This window comes from Lontra canadensis, unplaced genomic scaffold, assembly GCF_010015895.1.
Source record: "Lontra canadensis isolate GAN:19392208 unplaced genomic scaffold, GSC_riverotter_1.0 scaffold16, whole genome shotgun sequence".
Taxonomy (NCBI): Eukaryota; Metazoa; Chordata; class Mammalia; order Carnivora; family Mustelidae; genus Lontra; species Lontra canadensis.
The window spans coordinates 21,683,721-21,705,423 of record NW_022631010.1 but is presented as its reverse complement, the minus strand read 5'-3'; the positions used below and the strand labels follow the sequence as shown (position 1 = coordinate 21,705,423).

At 40.9% G+C, this 21,703-nt stretch overlaps 1 protein-coding gene across 4 annotated transcripts in view; it reads right to left on the bottom strand.

Moving 5' to 3' along the window:
- The window catches only part of CFAP61 (cilia and flagella associated protein 61), a 275,799-nt gene that overhangs the window by 36,891 nt on the left and 217,205 nt on the right, over nt 1-21,703 (bottom strand). For all 4 annotated transcript variants that reach the window (XM_032859286.1, XM_032859289.1, XM_032859287.1 and 1 more), the window contains exon 25: nt 16,045-16,250. In XM_032859286.1, coding sequence (XP_032715177.1) covers nt 16,045-16,250 — 206 coding nt within the window. The remainder of the gene's footprint in view (nt 1-16,044; nt 16,251-21,703) is intronic.

Here is a 21,703-nt window from a genome sequence, read left to right as displayed (position 1 = left end):
GTCCTCATGTGAAGGAGACAGAGCTCTCTCTTTTCCCTTTCTTGTAAGTCCACAGTCCTACCAAATAAGGGTCCCACCCTTGTGACCCTCGCTTAACCTTAATTACCTCCTAAAGACCCTATTTCTGGATAGTAACATTGGGGATTAGGGCTCAACATATTAATGCTGGGGAACACAATTTAGTCTATAGCACCGGGGTTATAATGGGGTTATCAACTGGGAGTATAAACTAACAGAGAAGTTAAACAGGGTAAGAATAGAAATGACTCAGAGATGGTGGCTGGGGTGGATATGGTGGTCTATATAATGTGAGGGGGGTGTTATGCCATGTATTAGGTTGGAGATGTTATAAATAGGTAATAAATGTGTTCTAAATTGTGAAAAATTTTTTCAGTACTTTGAAGGTGTTGCTCCACTGACTTCTCACTTGCATTGTTTCTGAATCTGTTCTCAATCTATTGTCATTCTTATTTTATTTTTTTTTTTATTTTTGTTACAATTTTATTTACTTATTTGACAGAGAGAGAGAGTGCACAAGAAGGCAGAGTGTCAAGCAGAGGGACAGGGAGAAGCAGACTCTCCACTGAGCAGGGAGCCCAATATGGGGCTCTATCCCAGAACCCTGGGATCATGACCCAAGCCAAAGGCAGACACTTAACCACTGAGCCACCCAGGCTACCCTCTCATTCTTATTTTTATTATTTTCTCTTTTTGCTTAAGACTTTCTCTTCAACATTGGTTTTAAGCAAATTTGTGACATGCCTTCATGTAATGTTTTTCATGCTTGAGATTCACTGAGTTTCTTGAATTTGTGGGTTTATAGTTTATATCAAACTTGAAAAAAAATGGTCATTATGTCTTCAGGCCATATGAAGTTGTCCTATAGCTCACTGACATTCTACTCTTTGTTTTAAATTCTCATTTTCTCTTTGCATTATCATTTTGGGTAGTTTCATCTATTATATATTCAAGTTCACTAATCTTTTCTTCAGCAAGGTCTAATCTTCATTAATCCCATCCAGATAGTTTTTCATCTCAGACATTATAGTTTTCGTGTCTAGAAGTTTGATTTGGGTCTTACAGATACCTTCTACATCTCTAATTAACTTTTTGAATATGTGGAATACAACTACAGTGATTTTGAACATGCTCGTCTACTAATTCTGACATTTGGGTCAGTTATGGATTGGTTTTAATTGATTCATATTTCTCTTCATGATGGGCTGCATTTTCCTGCTTCTTTGGATGCCTATTGGTTTTTCTCACTACTGAGGGGAGGCCACAGTGTGTACTCCATCCACTGCCCCATGAATCTGGAGCTTCTTCAAGCTGGCTGGTTGGAGTAGGCACTCTTCCCAGCCCTGTGTGAGCACCAGGCACCATGACCTTTAATCCCTTTGAGTGATACTTTCCTGACCTTGGGTAGTTTCCTCACCTGCAAACACTGAGTGCTCAACTGGAGCCTTCTGCAGATCTCCATGGTTGTCTCTCCGCAGCTCTCTCCTCCCCAGAACCCTGTGCTGAGAACTCTATTAGCGTTGGCCACCACCCACCACCCCCAGATTCACAACTCCATTCCTCAATGCAGGGGGTCCGCTGGGTTCCACCCCTTGTCGTTGGCCTCAAAACTCTCTCAAGGCAGCAAACTGGATCGAATGAGGGCATACCTTATTTGTTTCCAGTCTCTCAGGTTTCACTGTCTTTCACTGCCCTATATCTAATATCCTTTATTTAGTGCTTTCTTTTAAAACATTTTGGGCAATTTTTAGTTGTTTCAAGCGAGAGGGTAAATCTACTCCCCCCAATTTTTAAATTTTATTTTATCTTTTTACATTTCTTTATTTGAGTATAAAGATTTTTTTTTTTTTTTAATGGAATGCTACAACATCCGCTCCCAGGATTTTGGATAAGGGTTTATTGGCCTGTATATAATTAGGGCAAAGTTCATCCTTACTGATAACAGACGTAAACCCAAATTTTAAGTAGTCTTCTTGATGATAGTTTTGCATTTGGGGGACTGATTTCTGCTAACCTTGATTAGCCAGCTATTGGAGATAATGCCGACTAGCTCAGCCAGCTGCATCTCAGACCCCTTGTAGCATGAATTATCTGAAATATCACAGGCAGGAAAATGAAAGACTACATTTCTCAGACATTGGAAATGTGGATTCTGCATGGAACTGAATCTGCAATCTGGGTTCTACATGGGACAAAGCTTCCTCCAAAGAGACACCTTCATGCAAGACTTGAAAGGTGGATGTGAATACCTCCACTGAGATGGAGACCCTGTTTCCACTATTTTCCTTGCTTTTCTGGTAAGCCTGGTCATGGTATTGTCTAGCACTGGCTGTAGCAGAATCTTATAGGCAGCAAGAGGCAGGACTTAGGGTACCCATTTTGCTGATGTGGACTGTGGCAGAGAGGTGTGGTCACAGAGTCGGTCCTCACTGTGGCAAAGGTCAGCCATTGAAAATGCAAAGCCATTTTCTAAAATTTTCCTGGGAGTCAGATTAAAGCCTTCAGCTCATTCAAGGAATTTTTATAAACTACTCATGACTAGTAGTACCTCATTTCCTGTTTGAACTAGTCAGAGAGGATTCTATTGTCTGCAACTGAATTCTGCTAGATTAATCATCATACATACTCCTAATGAGGCTGGTAAAGAGCCTATCTGAGGAGTAGGAGACATTGGCTCTGCCACTTCCTGACTCACTCATGCATGCTTTGTGAGGATTTTCAACCTGTGGTTTCTTGGAGGAGTCCTTTAAATGATCGTGTCCATTTTGCAGAAGTTAGTTTAGTTAAAACCATAGAGTATCTATAAATCCACAGAACAGATACACAAAAGCTACAGTACATTCCAAAGTTCACTTATAAGGTTGATCCCTCTTTGCTGTGACATCCCCCTGCAACTCTGGATATGTTGAGTCCCTGTAGGACCTACTCTGTCTTTCATCTGGCCCAAGAAGGTGCCGTTATCTATGCTTCAAATACTAATAAAGTTTGATGCCTCTCTATTTTTTTTTAAATAAAAATACAAATAGAGGTTCTAATATTTCTTTCCTGCACACATGAATTATCCTGGGCATCTCCTGCAGTATTTTGTAGAAGAGAAAAATTACTCTCATGTTCCAAGCAGGTGCTTTCTCTAAATGATGTCACAGAACAACAGAGAACACATTCCTTCTGTCCCTGTATAAAGGGAATGCAACTGAGAGTCAAGGGCTATAGTTCCACTGTTATTGATGCCAGTGTCTTGGTTGTGACTGACGGTGAGCCCTGCCAATTTGGGTTTTTCATTTATGAGGTGAGTGTACTGGTCTGTGGTTAAGGTCTTTCCTAGCACCTACTTCCAAAAGAGGCCAATCATACTGTTCATGAACTTGTTGCAGGTCTTCATTCTAGGAGCAAACCACAGTTATCATTCAAATCTTCTCATCTAAAATAGCTTAATCATCCATAATATGCTCTAAGTAGTGAGATTAGGATGGGTTTTGTATTCCTGTTAGCTTTTAAAATATTTTTCTAAATTTCCTATAATAAGCATGTATTATTTTTGTAATGGAAAATACTAAAAAATAAACAAATATGTACAAAATAATCCTCAAAAAGAAACATAAAAAGATCCAGGCTTAGGAGGAAAAGAATGAGAATGTTTCATGCATGATAACACCATGCCGGCCAGTTGGCTTCAAAGCATCTTTTTGCAATTGTTAGTTTGCCATAAAAAATTCAAGCAGACAGGCCAGTTTCTTCTCATGGTTCAGTAGAGTGAAAACATGATTTCTGAAGTGTATTTATTTTAACAATTCCAATAACAATAGAACAACTCAGTTGCTTCCTGGAGCTTGGTAAAGAGGTATTTATACTAAAGCAATTTAGTCACCTCGTAGATAACCATTGGCTCATCAGCTATTAATTTAGACTCATAAATACTAACCTTCAACCCACATGCTACTAGATGAGAAGGAGGAAGAAAATCTAGGAAGAACTTTAACTTCTGCAGCAAAATTTTGAAAAGTGATATTGCAAAGATGCTCAGAGGGACACAAATCAGTTCTGAACATACCAGTCACATCTCCTGAACCCCAAGCCAAGACCTGCAATCTGATAACAGGATAGGATGTTAGTTATTGAGGCTGCCATGCATAACTGGTGAGGAAGTGGCAGGCTGGTTGGGGTTCGGCCAGTTGGGCTGTACACAAACATAAATGGGTAGGAAGGACATATGTGGTGCCTCTTGCCTTGACTACATGGGGACCAAATACGCCGGAGAGCTTGCCTGCTCTGCCCCTTCTCCCACGCTGCCCTCTCTCTCCATTTGTTCACCTTTGGCATGTGATCTGGGGGTAATTTTCTTCCCAGGTGACCCCACAAAGCAGGTATAGACAGAAATTACTTTCTCCTTCTACCCACTGGGCCTTCACCTGAACACCCACCTGTTAGTACCATATCTGCACATCAGGGGCTCACAACCAAATGGGGCTGGTGATTAGCATTTTAGGAAAGGGTTTCCATAGATAGGCCCAACACCGCCCATTACAAATCCCACGAATGTGACTGGTCTGTAGTAGCACGGTTCAAGAGAACTTTTCACAATGATGTCAATCATCTATGGTGGGTTGTGCAGTGCGGTAGCCACTAGCCACGTGCAGATGTTGAGCCCGCGAAACGTGGCACGTGTGACTGCAATACTGAACTTTTAATTTTATTTAATCTTTCTATTTATAAAATCTAAACTGTCACATCTGACAATTGGCTATCATTTGGACAATGCACATCTAAGGTGTTCATAACTGTAGACAATGTGTGAATGTTCCAGAGCAATTTCTTTTAACTGTATGTTAGATTCTAGACCTCCTTTGTAACCCAGATAGTTCAGTTTCAACTTTAGATGATATTCTAAACCTACTTGGTTGCTTTTGGTGCCAGTGGTTTGAAATGAAATGTCTTCAAGTGTTGCTTATATAGAAACATTTGATCCATTCCTCCGCTGTAAAGTACCCTGGGAGGCATGCTACTGAGTCTAGTCTTCATACATTACTGATTGAATTACTGATTGAAAGCACCTGATTTCACACTTATTTAATTCTTGATAATGACCTCTCCCTGAGTCGTTTTTTTCCTCAGAGTATGACTCTGAAAAAAAAAAAAGAAGGATGTGAAATCTCGTAGGTACCTCCAAATACATAATTAAAAAAATAAAATACAGTAAGTGCCTATATTAATGCAATCTGAAAACATTCATGAAGTTGAATTTTTGAAAGACGCACTAAATTTTCCTAAATTTATATTAATTTTGGGGGGAGAAGAAATATTGCATAAAAGCCTAAAAATGTCTTCCATTCCATAAAAGCTAATATGGACTTGTAGCAAACATGAACACTTGAGCTAAAGTAATTACAACACTTTACATCTTTCAAATACTTTTACATCATCATCTACTTTTACCTTGTGATGTGGGAAAATTTATCATAAATTATATCACCACTTCATAGATGAGGAAATTGATGCTCAGTGAGGTAAGACGGCTTGCCGCAAATTCACAATGCTAATAAGCAACAATGCAGGAGTTGAACCCTCTGTTTTAGCCTAGTTTCCTCTGCATTCTAAGGAAAGAGAATAATTCACTTTTTAACACTTTCGAACTAAATTCTCCTAGAATATATACCAAGAGTATACAGGTACAGCATGACAAAGATGGCGGCCAGCATAACAAGTATGGAGGTGGAGGCTAGAGATAACCTGCTGGTGGCTGCAGTGGTCTTGCCACAAGATGTTTCCTTGTTTTTTTAAATCTTGGTGAGAAGTTTGAATTCTTAAATAACATTGTAGATCGGTCCAACAGACATATATGTGAGTTATGTCTTACACTTTACATGATTTATTCATGTACAGTTCACATGTAGCACAGTCTTTTGGGATGCAGGGTCATCCCTGCACTGAAATTGTCTCCTCGGGTATTAATACGTAATTTAAACATACACATTTCCTTTCAGATAGTGAAAACACTGGTTTTCTTTTATAGTATGAAAACTATCAGGTTACTCTCTTATATGAGGTAATAATGCCCCACTTGGAAGGGGTGAAAGAAGGACTATGGGAGTTCATGTTGGATAAAGTGGGTAGAGAGATCTGGTGAAGAGTGATCCATTAATCAAAGTGAGTTCCTTTCTCTTGGATTGCTAACTAGGAGTGGACTTGCTGAGTCCTATGGTAAGAAACTGAGTCATAATGTGAGATACTGGCAGTTCTCCAAAAAATAGATGTGCCACTTTACATCTCTGCTAGGAAGATGGGGGTTCCAGTTTCTTCACATCTTCACCATCACTTGGTTGTTGTCAGTTTTTTTGTTTTTGTTTTTGTTTTTGTTTTTAGCCATTCTAGTGGGTATACAATGATTCCCAGTTTTATTGTTATAGGATTCTCCAGGAGATGAGAAAGCAGAGGGAGGTAAGGGTAACAATGGAAGTAAAGGGATTATTAAAAATATGTCCCTCAGTATCATCCTGCTTTCTCATCCTGAGCCTGTCCTCAGGACCCACAACATGTTTCCCCTAGAAATACTTTTTTAAACCCCTAACATTCTTTTTTCCCCCACACATGGGCTGAAATATGGTGAACACCTGATTCTGAAGTGCAGTAGTAGGTAGCTAGGCTAAGGAAAATCCATGCATGCACTTTTTAAACCTTCATTTTAGCTAGTTTGAGGTAGCTTTTTACTTTCTCCCACACCAAATTCTTTTATTATTATTTTTATTAACATATAATGTATTATTTGCCCCAGGGGTACAGGTCTGTGAATTAGCAGGCTTACACATTTCCCAGCACTTACTATACAGAGATTTGTAAGTGAATTTTTAAACAGCATTATTCATCATAGTTAAAAACTGGAAACAATCCAAATGTCCCATCCACTGGCAAACGATAAGTAAAATCTACATATTCATGCAATGGAATACTACTCAGTAATAAAAAGGAAAAGATGAAAGATAATGCCACAGCATGGGTGAACCTCAAAGACAGTATGCTGGGTGCAAGAGGCCATACACGAGGTATGACTCCATTTATATAACGTTTCTAGAGAAAGCAGATCAGTGGTTGCCTTGGATAGGAGCAGGAGTGGGGATGATTGCAATAGCCATGAAGGAACCTTCTAGGGTGATGAAAATAAGTCTAAAACTGGACTGTATTATTGGTTGAACAATTGTACAAATTTACTAAGACTACTGAACTGTATACTTAAAATGGGTGACTTTTATGATCTGTGATTATATTGTAATAAAGCTGCTAAAAAATGAAAAAAATAAATAAATGTGAGTTCCCACCCCTCATCTCCCATGTTAGATTGATGTTAATGGGTACTGAGTCAGCTGGCTTTAAATTCTCATTAATAAAAGCCCTTAACATTAAAAATATCTTGGGTGTGAGATGGCATACTCATTTCTCTTCCATTCATTCGCAGGCACTATCCTCAAGGCAAAGATTCTGACCAACATGAATAAGATCGAGGCACCTGAAATAAGAATTTATATCTTCCTGTAAAAAACTAAGAACTTTCCCCCTAAGGTCACGAATAAGACAAGGCTGTCCACTCCCATCACTTCTATTCAATATAGTACTGGAAGTCCTAGCCACAACAATCAGACAAGAAAAAGGAATAAAAGGCATCTAAATTGATAAGGAAGAAGTAAAACTTCCACTGTTTACAGATGACATGATACTATATGGAGAAAATCTTAGACACCTCACCAAAAAAAAAAAAAAAAAAAAAAAAGCGCACTATTAGAACTGATAAATGAATTCAGTAAAGCCACGGGATACAAAATTAATATACATCTGTTGTATTATTTATTATAATATACCTTATGTATATTAATATATCTGTTGTATTTCTATACACCAATAATGAAGTAGCAGAAAGAAATTAAGAAAACAATCCATTTACAATTGCACCCAAAATAATAAAATACCTAGGAATAAACTTAACCAAGGAGGCATAAGACTTCTGTTTTGAAAATTATAAAACACTGGTGAAAGAAATTGCGATGACACAAACAAATGGAAAGATATTCTATGCTTGTAATTTGGGACAACCAATATGGTTAAGATGCCCATATCACCCAAAGCCATCTACAGATTCAGTGCAATCCCTATCAAAACACTAACATTTTTTACAGAACTAGAATTATCCTAAAATTTGTATGGAACCACAAAAGACCACAAATAGCCAAAACAATCTTGAAAAAGAGGAACAAAATGGAAGGTACCACAATCCCAGATTTCAAGATATAATACAAAGCGGTAGTAATCAAAAACAGCCTGGTACTGGCACAGAAATAGACACATAGACCAATAGAACAGAACAGAGAGCCCAGAAATAAATCCACCCTTTTATGATCAGTTAATATACAACAAAGCAGGAAAGACCATCCAATGAGAAAAAATCTCTTCAACAAATTAGTGTTGGGAAAACTGAATAGCTACATGAAAAAGAATGAAACTGGACCACTGTCTTACACCATACACAAAAATAAACTCAGAATGGATTAGAGACCTAAATGTGAGACCTGAAAACATAAACTTCCTAGAAGAAAACATAAGCAATAATCTATTTGACATCAGCCATAGAAACATTTTTCTAGTTGTGTCTCTTTTGCCAAAGTAAACAAAAGCAAAATTAAACCACTGGGACTACAGCAAAATAAAAAGCTTTTGCACAGTGAATGAAACCATCAACAAGATAAGAAGGCAACCTACTGAATGGGGGGAGATATATGCCCATGATATATCTAATAAGGGATTTGTATCCAAAATATATTTAAAGAACGTATACAACTCAACACCAAAAATTATCCAATTAAAAATGGACAAAGGACATGAACAGACATTTTTACAAATTCATCCAGATGGCTAATAGACACATGAATAGATGCTTAACATCACCCATCATCAGGGTAATTAGATCAAAACCACAATGAGACATCCCTTCACACCTGCCAAAGCGGCCACAATCAAAAAGTCAAGAAATAAGTGTTGGCGAAAATGTGGAGAAAAAGGAACTCTCGTGCACTGTTGGTGGGAATGCAAACCAGTACAGCCCCTTTGGAAAACAGTATGGAGTTCCTCAAGAAATTAAAAATAGAATTATCATGTGAGCCACCAATTACACTATTGGGTGTTTACCCAAAGGAAATGAAAACACTAATTTGAAAAGATATACACACCCCTATGTTTATTGAAGCGTTACTTATGATAGCCAAGATATAGAAGCAACCCAAGTATCCATCTATAGATGAATGAATAAAGATGTAATGTACAGCAGAGAGAATATAGTATCATAATATCATAAAAACGTCATATGGTGACAGATGCTAACTAAATATATTGTGGGGATGATTTCATAATGCATAAAAATATTGAATCACTATGATATACACCGGAAACTAAGCGGATATTGTATGTCAGTTATAATTTGATAAAAAAAAAAAAAACTCCATACTTTATACAAAGCTCTATGGTGTTCATTGCTGACTATGCGAATGGGTATGTTTATTTTTCTTTCACATTATAATTATAATATCTGAAGGGACTTGTACTGGCTATAATTTTAGGATGGTTCAAACCAATCTTGCTTTTTATCCTAGGAAAGGCTAATTCTACACAAACGTCCCAGTAGGAAGGAGGGAGGTGACATATACTAGGAAAAAAACCCAAAGTCTTTTAATTAGAGAGAGATTACAAATGAAAATGAACATATATTGTGTCACACAGAATTCAGTCCCCACACTGATCTATACTTCCAGATCTAAGATTCACCATCTCAGTAACAGGAGATGTTCAAGTATATGGGTTCAGCTTCAAGGCTATGTGATCGTATGAGAAACAGCATTGGGTAGGAAGCTGCCCGTTAAAGCAAGGGGGACTGGGAATGACCAGTGAGGAGCCCGGGAGGGAGCATGTGAGCACGCCCATTCAAAATCACCTTTCAAAGGGTGGAGAAAAAGATTGTAATTAAATGACCGGGAAGCAAAATGTAGAGAAGGGACTTTGATTTCAGCAAATCATCTGAAAAAGGATTCCTATTTATAAGGTTATCAAATGTAACTGGTGGCAGGTGAAATGAAACAGACAAGCAGGAAACAAGAAAGGCGGGAGAGTGATTCAGTACGTGGCTAACAGAGAAGTCTGCATTTTGGGAGAATAATTACCCAGCAATTTTTAGGTACATAGGAAAAAAAAATTGACAAGCTGGAGTGGGCAGTCATATTTCAAGGAATTTTGAGAATTCTGGAAAAATGGACACCTAGAATTTAGTGTGTGATTTTTCTACTGGACACAACACAAGGCCACTGACTAGAGGAACAGAAAAGCATTTAAGTCATGATTAAATGACTCCAATTGAAGTCTAATAAGTGAATTAGGAGACAATGTGCGTTGGCAGCGTCCCGCTTAACAGCTCCAGAGACAGCGGCTGCACAAGGCAGCTTTCCTAAGGGAGTAACTTCTGGAGCTTCAGAGTTCAAAAGGTAATGGCAGCCTTTTACAGGGCTTCCTCAAAGCCCATTTAGAATATTGTGCACAGCAGCACTTACCCACTAAAAATAGGCTATTCGAGTGTTTGGGGAAGTGTGGAGGGCGGTGGGGCTCGCAGGAGGAGAGGGCCGTGTGAGGGCAGTCTTTGAGAGCGGAGCATGTTAAGATGTGAAAAGAGGTGATTTAATCAAGGTTTACGAGCATCTGATGGGCTCACACAAAGAAGCTAGGGCAAGACCTATTCACGCCGCCAGGAAAAAAGATGCTCCAGACTGTTAATTAATATTAGGGGGGAGGGATTCAGTAGGCAAGACCTTGTTTTTGCAGAGCCATCCATAAGCGGGGGAAACGAAGATGGGGTAGTGTGAAGAAAGGAGAGTAGGCACAGGACGTGCCTTGTTAAAGCCTGCCACAGACTTCTGGGGAAGCAGCCTCAGCCTCGATACGCCTCTTCCCCCTCCAACCCAGGTTCCCATTTTGAGACTTCTCAGCAGCCTCACCAAAGCTCCTACTGCCCTGTCCCCTCCACCCCGTGTCCCAAAGGAAGAACAGTATCTGCAGGGTGGGAGGGGCTGCTCATTCTAAATGCTGTCACAGGACTCAGCGCGCAGGGGTTTGCAAGGTTTGTGGTAGGTGTGGTCTGCTTGCCCAGGACACGCTGCGGGACACAAGCGCTCCTGGGGGAAGAGTACATTCTAGTTACAGGTTTGTTACGTGACTTTAAATGCAGACTGGTTCGTAAAGGAACAAACGATAAAAATGGCCTCCCTTCTTTTCCCAAAGTGGTAAGCCAATCAGTTGATGAATTTATTTCTCTGTCTTATACACACACGCACACTCACGCGCACACACCGCGTCACAGGGGTGGGTCTGTGCTCTTCATTGTTAATGATCTGTCCTGGCACTGCAAGGTGAAAACAAAGATTAAGATCCAAGCCAGCATGGGCCCCAGACCCTCAGCTGTGCTGCTGTCCTGTGACAGCTGTCCAGCCGTGCATCATGGCGGCTGACTGCTCAGCCGCCACCAGCACCACGGGATTCCACATGGCTCCAAGCAAGCCCCTCCACGGGCAGCCAGAGCCAGCGCTCATGAGACCTCGACTGCTCGAGCATCTGCCCCCATGGCTGCCACCGTTCCCGCTGGCCCTGCCAGTGCCTGCTCTGTCCTGGCCCTTGATGGGGCGAGAATGGGTTGGGGGAAATGAAGGGAAAGGCTCCACAGAGGTTCTTTGAACCCGAGGAGGAGCCTCGCTTGACATCTCGTCCGTCTTGCAGAAGACAGAGTGGCTGGTTGACGATCAGCCACCATCCCCCCTCCACACACACATACCCCTCACCCCCGGCATGGAGGATGGTGGCCCTAGGCATGGTGGACCTACAATGGCCTGGATTCTAACAAGCATACTGCTGGAGCTGCCGAGGTCAGGGCAATCATTGGTAATCACACTGCAGCCAAAATAAGCGAAGCCATTTGCCCTTCCTGCTTGCAAAAAGCCTTGCCAGGCTGTCTGACAACAGACAGGGCAGGCGGTAGTGGGCCAAGAATTAGCATCGGGGCCTGGCAGCATTTCATGGCACTTGAGAAGAATGTGGCTGCAGCTGCATGTACACGCTAATGCACGTGTGGGAGGACTACAAGGCCAATGGCCTCAGTCCGTCACTTGACCATGAGCAGTGACCTCTGCTGATCAGCCACCGTCTTGCCACCCTCCTTGCTTCTTTCTTACAGATGGCGGTTGGCACAACCGGATATGGCCTGTCCTAGTGTTGTCTCATTTTGCCATCCCAAATATTCACTCTTAGCAAATCAAATTAACTTTTAAAATTATTACTATCATCAGTCAACAGCTGCGCCACAACCAGTGGTCCCAAGCTTACAGAGTCTGTGTCGGCACCACCTTCCTCTCCTTCCTCTCAGGGAAAAACAAACCAACAACGGCTTTTGAATTTGGTCAAATGTGAAAACATTTTTTTTCAGAGAAGACTTTTGACATAGGCTCCCCTTCGAGTAATTTTCTTGAACTACTGACTGATTCTCCCTCTAATTCAAAATTTTGGGGGAGGTTAAAGCAACAATAAAATCTTATGTATAAGCTAAGGAACAAATGCATTAATTTTTACAAATACTTGTATTTTTCCTTATTTTAAATAAATTTGGAGTCAAGTCTATAAAATTTTGAGGAGGGAAATCCTTTGATTAAGAAATTTGGTACTTAACCAAACTTGATATTATACCTAAATATAGTTTATGATTGGAGGCATATAGGAAAATATCCTCATCTATGAAAGATTTCAAAAATTAAGTACTCTTTGTGGAAAACAATAAAAATCCGTGTGTGATAAAAATGCTTAACAAGCCAGTTAAAAAGGGAAACTTTATCTTGATAAAGAATATCCACAAAAATATACAGCAATTGTCATACAGTTCATACTGAACACATATATTCCCTCTAAGATTAAGAGTGAGGCAAGGATGCCATCTCTCACTACTTCTCTCCTACCTTTTACGGCAAAGCTTAGCCACTGTAGCAAATAAGAAAAAGAAACAAAAGCTACAAAGATTGGAAAAGAGGAAACAAATTGTCATTATTTGCAGATGATATAATTTTTCTGTGTAGAAAATCTAAAGCAATATAAAGGAAATGATATGAAAAAATGAGAGAGTTTAGCACATTTGTAGAATGTGAAAACATACAAAAAGTGCATTTCTATGTACTATATAGCAGCCATCAATAAGCAAATGCTTATTTACAACAACAATAAAAATTTAAAACACTTTGGATTATATCAAACAAAAATTTTGCAGGGCATCATGGAGAAAATTTTAAATCTTTATTGAAAGATACTAAAGACACTTAAATAAACCAAGACCTATACTGTGTTATACCATAACATAGTATAGGCTTAATATCAAAGATGTCAAATTTCAAAAATGTCCATTCCTACTGAACTGATCTAAGGTTCAATGCATTTCTTATCAAACCCAATGGGGTTTTTCAAGGGGCTTCACAAGTGCACTATAAAAACTATTGGAAGAGGGAAGGGACAAGAATACCCAAAACACCCTGAAGAAGATGAACAGATTACATTAAAATTAAGAATTTCATTTTAATTCTGTTAACGGACACCATAAAGTGAAAAGACAAGGCTCAAAATGTTAAAAATATACAACTAACATGTATATCCAGAGTGTATAAATGACTCCTGTGGATGAGTAAGAAGACAACTCCCTTCCACCCCAAAAAATGGACAACTGTTGTAAATGGGTGTTTCCCAGAAACTATCACAAATGGCCCGTGAGAAAGAAAAGACACTGAGTTGTGTTACTAGTCAGGGCAGGGAAATTAAAACCACAGGAAGATACTTTTTCACATCACCAGAATGACTTCATTGTCCAGTCGCAATAGTGCCACAGGTTGACCAGGCTGTGGAGGCATTCTCTGGTACTGTGGGAGGAAGTTTACAGAGACACAACTACTTGGGGAAAATCAGCACCACCTAGTACACCCAAGAGAAGTTCTCACACGTGAGGTGTGACCAAGTCTCCACACATTGTTTGTGATGGGAACAAGTTAAACATCAATCAAACAGACAGATGAGAGGAGACAGGAATATGAGGGAATATTATACAGCAGCGTAAACAAATGGTGTGAGGGGGAGTGTTGACTTTTTCTACTCAGCCACGGAATTCATTCAAAAACAAGCAAAACAAATTAATTTACTATTTAGGAATTATGTGGTACACTTCTAGAACAAGGGTTGGCCTGGAGCTTGCTTTGGTATAAACTTTTATTGGGACACAGACATATCCATTTGCTTGTGTGTTATCTGGTCATGTTCACAGTACAAAGAAGAACTGAACACTTGTAATGAAGTTATATGGCCCACAGAGCTTAAAACATTTACTATTTGGCCCTTTATAGAGAAAGTTTGCTGATCCCTGCCTTACTGGAAAGGCAGGGAGTGATTAACCAATCCTCGTGACCTCCAAGGACACAGAGCAATGTGATGAGAGAAGACTTCTAACATTCTCAAGTAAGAAATCCTCTTTTTCTTTCTTTTTTTAACTTTAGAGAGAAAGTGAGTGTGAGCACAGGTGGGAGGGGCAGAGGGAGAGAGAATCTCAAGCAGATTTCCTGCTGAGCGTAGAGCCCAACACAGGCTCAATCTCTCAACCCTGAGATCATGGCCTGAGCAGAAATTTGGAGTTGGATGCTTAACCACCTGTGCTACCCAGGTGCTCCCAGAAATGATTTCTTAAGAAAGGTGGGCATGCCAAGGCACCTGGGTGGCTCAGCCAGTTAAAATTCTGTCTTTGGCTCAGGTCATGATCTCAGGGTCCTGGGATCAAGCCCCAGTCAGGCACCCTGATCAGTGGGGAGCTTGCTTCTCTCTCTTTCTGCCTCTCCCCATGCTGTGCTCTCTCTCTCTCTATAATACAAACAAATAAAATCTTGAAAAAAAAAAAAAAGGTGGGAGGGACACAGAATTCTAGTATTATGATCCCTTAAAGTGTACACACATGTTTTATATGCTTTTTTGTTTGTATGATATAGCCTGCAGTTTAAACATATTTTTAAAATTATTTATTTATTTATTTATTTGAGAGAGCAAGAGAGAGAGAGAGCATGAGCTGGTGGGGGGGTGGAGACGGGGTGGGGGAATAGACTCCCCGCTGAGCATGGAACCCAACTCAGGACTCGATCCCAGGACCCTGAGATCAAGAGCTAAGGCAAAGGCAGAAGCTTAACCAGCTGAGCCACTCAGGTGCCCCAATTTAAACATATTTTTAAGAGGAAAGAGAGATTGCTCCTGATTCTAGCAGTCACTGCTTTGGGTATCAAGGACACTGGAATTCTACGACTTATGTCCTACATCTGTATCTGATACTGGCTCTGTCATTATCTTGCTTTGTGCAGAGAAGGAAGTTCTTCTAACCTTTTGAAGCAACAGACTGTCCAGGAATAGCTTTCTACCTTAAGATTCTAGTCCTCCCAGGGGTATAGCGTGAGAACATGTCTTAGCATTTGAAAAGACAAAGGCACAAATCACAGTCTAACCACCCTACTGTGCAGAATCCCCTTAACACTGTCTTATACAAGTGGACTCCCCCTTTGCTTTAGCACATGCTGGGAGGAAGGCTGGGGCCACAAATAACTTACCTGTGGTTGTGGAATTCCCACCAGGACCACGTGCTCCCATATCCTGCTCCCAAATCTCCTTCTTCAATTTCTGACCACTCCCAGCAGCCCCAGGTTGAAAGGGACTTGAATATCATCTCATCTGGACCTGGCTGTGGTGTGAAGGCTGTGCTTGGATGCCTCTGGGCTCCAGGCCTGTGCGTAGCCATGGGGACCATATATGGACACATCAAGAGTCCATGCACTTCTCCATGTGACCCTCACTCTCTTCCCGTTTGGCTTTCTGGTGTATCGCAAAACACGTCCCTCATTTACAAGACATTAAATGTTTGCATCTCCTCTTAGTAAAGCGTAATGTTCAACTTACCTGTAGAGATCTGGGATCAGCTTGTCCTCGTACCGATTACACAGGTTGTTGAGAAGTTGCTCATGCTGGCCAAAGAGGCGGATGTAATTGGAGGCAGGGAAAGGCTCTTTCGAAAGGCACGTGATGGTTTCCACCATTTTATACTTGTTGATATGTATCCGGAAGTAAGTCCCATTTTTTGCATTACCAGTTACTATTTCTAAACCCTGGTGGCGGGGGGAGTGTGTGTGGGGGAAATCAGAAATAAACAACTTTAGAAACATTTCTGGACTTCGGGAACTTTATCATAGCATTTTATTTTTCATATATAACACACAGGTTGCATCTTATCACACGTTGCAAATGACAGTAATAGATATTGACTAAACTCAACAGAAGCTAACCCTGTGTCTGCAACCACATACCAGACTTAATGACTAAATATTCCTCGGGATATTTTAAACTGTGATTGCATTGTTCCACGTTTCTAAATCAGTTGCTAGGTTACAACCAGGTTCTCTGCTATTCAATACCTCGCACAGCTAATACAAGGAACTGGGTTTATTCTCTTCTGTGAGGTGTTTTAAAAATTAAGACTGTTAATTTTTAAAAATTTTTTCACAGCCCCGTTTTGAGAAAAACCTCCTAGTCTATGGTGATTGGAAAAAATTTCAGGTTTTTTTTAAAAGAAGTTTCTGTAAGTAAAAGGAACAAGTGAAAGGTGATTCCCTGCCAGTTAGGTTTGAGGAGGGTCAGCTGTTTGGTGAGGTCCGTTCCCAGGAAGAAGGTTCAAGTTCACGGGCAGGAAGTACACATGTACATGCTGTGGGCTACTTTTTAGTTCATAAGTTGTCAAAGGTGAAGATGCATAGCTCTGTGTCTCCTAGAAGCTGACTAAAACTGCTGCATGAACCCATATGAAAAGGGAAGATGCTGCCTGATAAATCCCATGTCACGATCCCTTTTTCTATTTCAGCCCCTAATGGCTATGGACCTACCAACTGGAGACATGCTCCCCACCAGCTCAGGCAACCAAACTGAGAACCATTGGTGGAAAAACATGAGGTTCTGTTGGTGGCAGCTGAACCTGCACTTTGCCCCTAGACTCTGAACTTAGTACATAGTTACATTCAATAAAGCTTTCCTGAGAGTATATAGATTTAAGCTTTTGCTCTGCACTTAAATGTGGCATTTTAGAAATCCAAGGCGAGTTGGACTACACTGATCCCAAACATTTACTTAGCCCTGGACATCCCTGGGGATTTTGTCTAAACAAGGACACAGGGTTTAACCGAATTTTTAAATAAATTGAAACAACCAGTGGGTATTTGGGCATCACGTGGCAAAGCCCTGGGGAGGATTCAGCCAACAGAAAGGGCATCCAGTGAGATATACAGGAGGGATGTCAGGTAAATCCTGGGCCAACCCCACATAGATGTGTGAAACTGGGTATCTGGGGGTCAGGGAGAGAGCAGATATATAGCTTAGGAAAGGGGTTGGGTGTGGCACCTCAAGGTAGGTGCCAGTCATCCATCACTCATGAGATGGTTGGATACAGACAGGAAATCTACCTCCATAGCAATGCAGAAGACATCAGATAACAGGACAATGGGACATCCACACAATGGGATGCAACACGTCCAACAAAAATCATTGGTAAACTATATTCCACATCAGGAAAATGCGTTGTACGTTTGAGACTATGGAAGTACAGTATCAAAAGTTGTATTTTTTAACTTATACAGTATCATTCTATTTTTATAAACATACATGGTATCCTTCTATTGTTTTACTGTCAACACTTTAACAAACTGTTCAAATGGTCAATTTCTGTGGTTGACAGACAGGGTCACTCACTCTTAGTGTTTCACTTTCTGCTCATTTGACTATCTGTTGTTTCTATTTTTAAAAAATGACTATCATTTCTAACATGATTAAAAAGTTATTTTTAAGTACAGTGGCTATGCTGTGGCAGGGAATCAGACAGGGAGAGAGGGAAAGAGAAATGAAACAAAGTAGAAGGAGCAGGAGAGAATGAAGGAAGGAGGGAAAGAGGGACCCTGGAAGGAAGGATTTTGGTGTGGAAGGGTGGGGCTCATCTGGACTCCAGAAGAGTCTCGAAAAGGCCAGGCCTGAGCCACTGGCTGCGGACTGCCTGCTCTCCTTATCTGTATCTGATTTTCCCCTCACCCTCTGCTCCTGCTGCAAGTTACTTCTCTAGTTCTAGATGGCCCCACAGACTTTCTTCCATCAGGTGTGTTTCCTCAAGTCTTGACTTCTCAGACTGAACAGCAAACACCTCCCAAAGTAGGGCATGTGATATCACAAGGTCAGCTTTACCTGGCAGCCCATTGGAGCAAAGGCTATTTCAGAATTAAATACATCTGGAGCTATGAGAGTGAAGAATGTGCCCTCCAAGTGTGTTCCTAAGATTAAATACAAGACTAAAGACCCTCTGAGTTTGGCACTCACAGCTTTAGGCTTAGACTCCCTTCCACCCCAGGGGTGGGAGGCCACCTTTATTTTCAGGAGGGGTGCCTACGTGGAAAGTCAAGTGAGTCTCTGAGGAGGGGCTTCTCTCTGGCCTCAGGGGTAGGGCAGCTGGGGGGTCCAGGAGAGGGGTCACTGACAACAGCTCCATAGATTTAGTGCCAGGTTTCCTCAGGGCTCACTGGAGGGCAGAGTCCACAATCCCACAAGGTCTTGTGGGATTTAAAATTTCTTTAAGCTGAGGGATTAAGGAAAGGAACCCAGGCATCAAAGGGGCATACTTTGTGATCCACCCATATGATGGACTTGGACTTTGCAAAGCATTTCACTTCTGCTCAGGAGGACTCTTTGTTTAGAGGGACTGATTTGGCCAAGGCCAAGCACCTCAAACACAAGGGCCACAGTAACTTAGTTGGTGGCATCTTGACATATGTTTGCAGAGCTGTGCCACTTTGTTCCACAGAAGGGGGATACAGTCAGCATCGCTTTCAATGATTTGTTGTCACTCTATCTGTTGGGGGTTGCTTGGTCTTATTTTTTAATTTAAAGATTGAATGACGATCTTTGGGTTTGCCTCAGTGTGTTTTCGCACATTAATCTATGAGGGCTTTAAGAGGGCAGAAAGCGGCCATATTGTAGTGGGGGGAAAAAAGACCATGCTGTGCTACGAGAGCCAATCTCAACTACAGAAGTAATTTTGTCCATTTTAATGAGATCTGGCACTGTGTTAGCATGACCAGGGGGCCATTCTGGGAATGGGGAACACATTGAAATATTTTGCATTGACATTAAAGACAAGTCACCTACAGATGGGTTTCTCGGACTACAAATTACTCTGAGAGGACCAGGCACTCTTATCTGAATTTCCTAGGTCATCCCTAGGTGCAGTTACTGACAGGCTAGGAAAATACAGTGAAGTCCAGAACACTTCCCGCCTATCATCACAGAAAATCGCTCCATAAAATGATGGCTTGGGGCAACTTCCAGCCCTACCACCCCATAAGGGATTTTGAGGTAATGATGATGATTTCATACACTTTCCAATTCTGTGGGATGTGTCTAGTTGCTTCCTTTAAGTATATAAGTAAATAGTTAGGAAATGTGGATTTTTTTTTTTTTTTAATGTGGATCTTGAATTTAAGATTTTGGCAGAGTCACTGGTTCTGGTGTAGTACTTTCCCCCCCTTCCTTTCTTCCCGAATACAATTATCCTTTCGAGTTCCTTTATGATTTTGACAAAGGCTGGAAAATGGCTGTGGAATTCATGCCAAATGGAAGATACAGGAGTAGTCAGACTTGGTGTGCAATAAATCAAGTCCCCAGCTCTCATGATGAACACACAATTTTAAATTTGATGGTATCCAAGGCAGAATTTGTTGTGACAAATTTCTTTATTCCATGGTGTATAAGCCAACAAAGCATGTGGACTGGAATCTGTAAATTAGTTTATTATGTAGGGGTCCCCTTTCTTCTTTTTGTCAGGTTACCTCTCAGAGAGCTCATGAATTACTAAAGTGTCTTCTTACTTAAAGATTCCAATTAGTGAGTGTTATAAAAATCTGATAAAATTCATCTGCTCTATATTTATTAGAAGAATAACAATTCCGTTTCTCTCGTGAAATATTGTTCAATGGGCTCCATTCTCAATCAATTGGTTTTATTTAGGTAACTGCCTGACCATTTTGGCAACAATTTTACTTAATCAAATTAATTCCAACCCTAAAAGATTGCCATGGAACCATCCTACATTTTTTTTTTTCTTGGAGAATAAAATGGAAAAAAAAATCTGTTTAGATCTTCTGTACTAATTAAAGAGGAGGCCCACCTGGCAAAATGGTTAATTAAAGTCAGGGGTCCTGTTCAAATACTGTCATAGCACCAGCCAAAGAATCTATTTAAGTTGCATTCTTATTAAAACTCATTATCTTAAAAAAAAAAGGCCCTTTTTAAGGGGATCCTTATTAAAAATCTTCTCTGACTTTAGTCAGAGAGAGGGCCGGGAGTTCATAAATAAATGACACCCCATGCAGGAAATCACACAGTGTCCTTGAAGAATCTGGCTCTGTCTGAAACCAAGTCCAATATTTTCTAGCTCTTGAATGTAATATTTGGGTCCAATTATTTATCTCTGATGACCAAAGTGCTCAGCCCCTGAACACAACATCTGGGCTTCATCCTATGTAATGCCTCGTGTCACTGGCAGCAGACTGTATTTTCCAAAGATGACCACAACGACGTCCCCAATCCCACATACTCATCTGCAATATGACCTTGACATTGAGAGACCTCTGTGTCCTCTCTCCGTGATGTTGGAGGCTGTGACTGCTCCAACAGATGGTGTGGGGAAGGGACACTATGTGACTATGGAGGATGGGTCATAAGAGGCACTGCAGCTCCACTTGCACTCAGAGCCCTGAGCCATCACACAAGAAGACTGACCACTCTGGGGCTGCCATGCCGTGAGGAAGCCCAGGTGACCAGGATAGCACAGGTGGGATGCTCTGGTCAGCACTCCCCGTGACTGAATCATCTCAGCCCAGGTGAGTACAAGCCTTCATAGGATCCACCCACTGAGTCACAACTAATCATCCAGTCTTCCCAGATGAGGCTCCAGATACCGTGGGGCAGGGAGACAAGCCATTCCAACCGACTGTGCCCTGCTCAAATTCCTGACCCACAGAATCTGTGAGCAGAACCAAATGGCCGTTTCATGTTGCTAAATTTTGTTACACAGCAATAGACACCATAACACTATTCTTCTATGATCTTTCTTTTATTTGCAAGAAAATCTGGAATCAGACCATGTATACAGGATATACATAGAACAATCTGAGAGAAGCATAAGAGAAATAAGTTTTAAATACATAGCTTCTATCCTTCCCCTACAAGAACCACGTTTCATTATTTATCTGGACCTATAATTGACAACAACATCCACCATGCACTAGTGACCTGTTTTGTTCCTTAAAGGCACTGTTACATTATATGTGATCCCTGATAGGACCAGAAATACAAAGAAGCTGGTAACTTGCTCTATGTCCAGAGGAAATACACAGATGATCAGGGATTCTGATTTCCTTTCTAGGTGAGAAGCAAATAGCCTGTGCCATTTTGAGTCTGCCTCCCTTGACGGAACTTTCCAACAGCTTCTACTTACATCTCATTGGCCAAAACCTGCCACGGGGCTAAC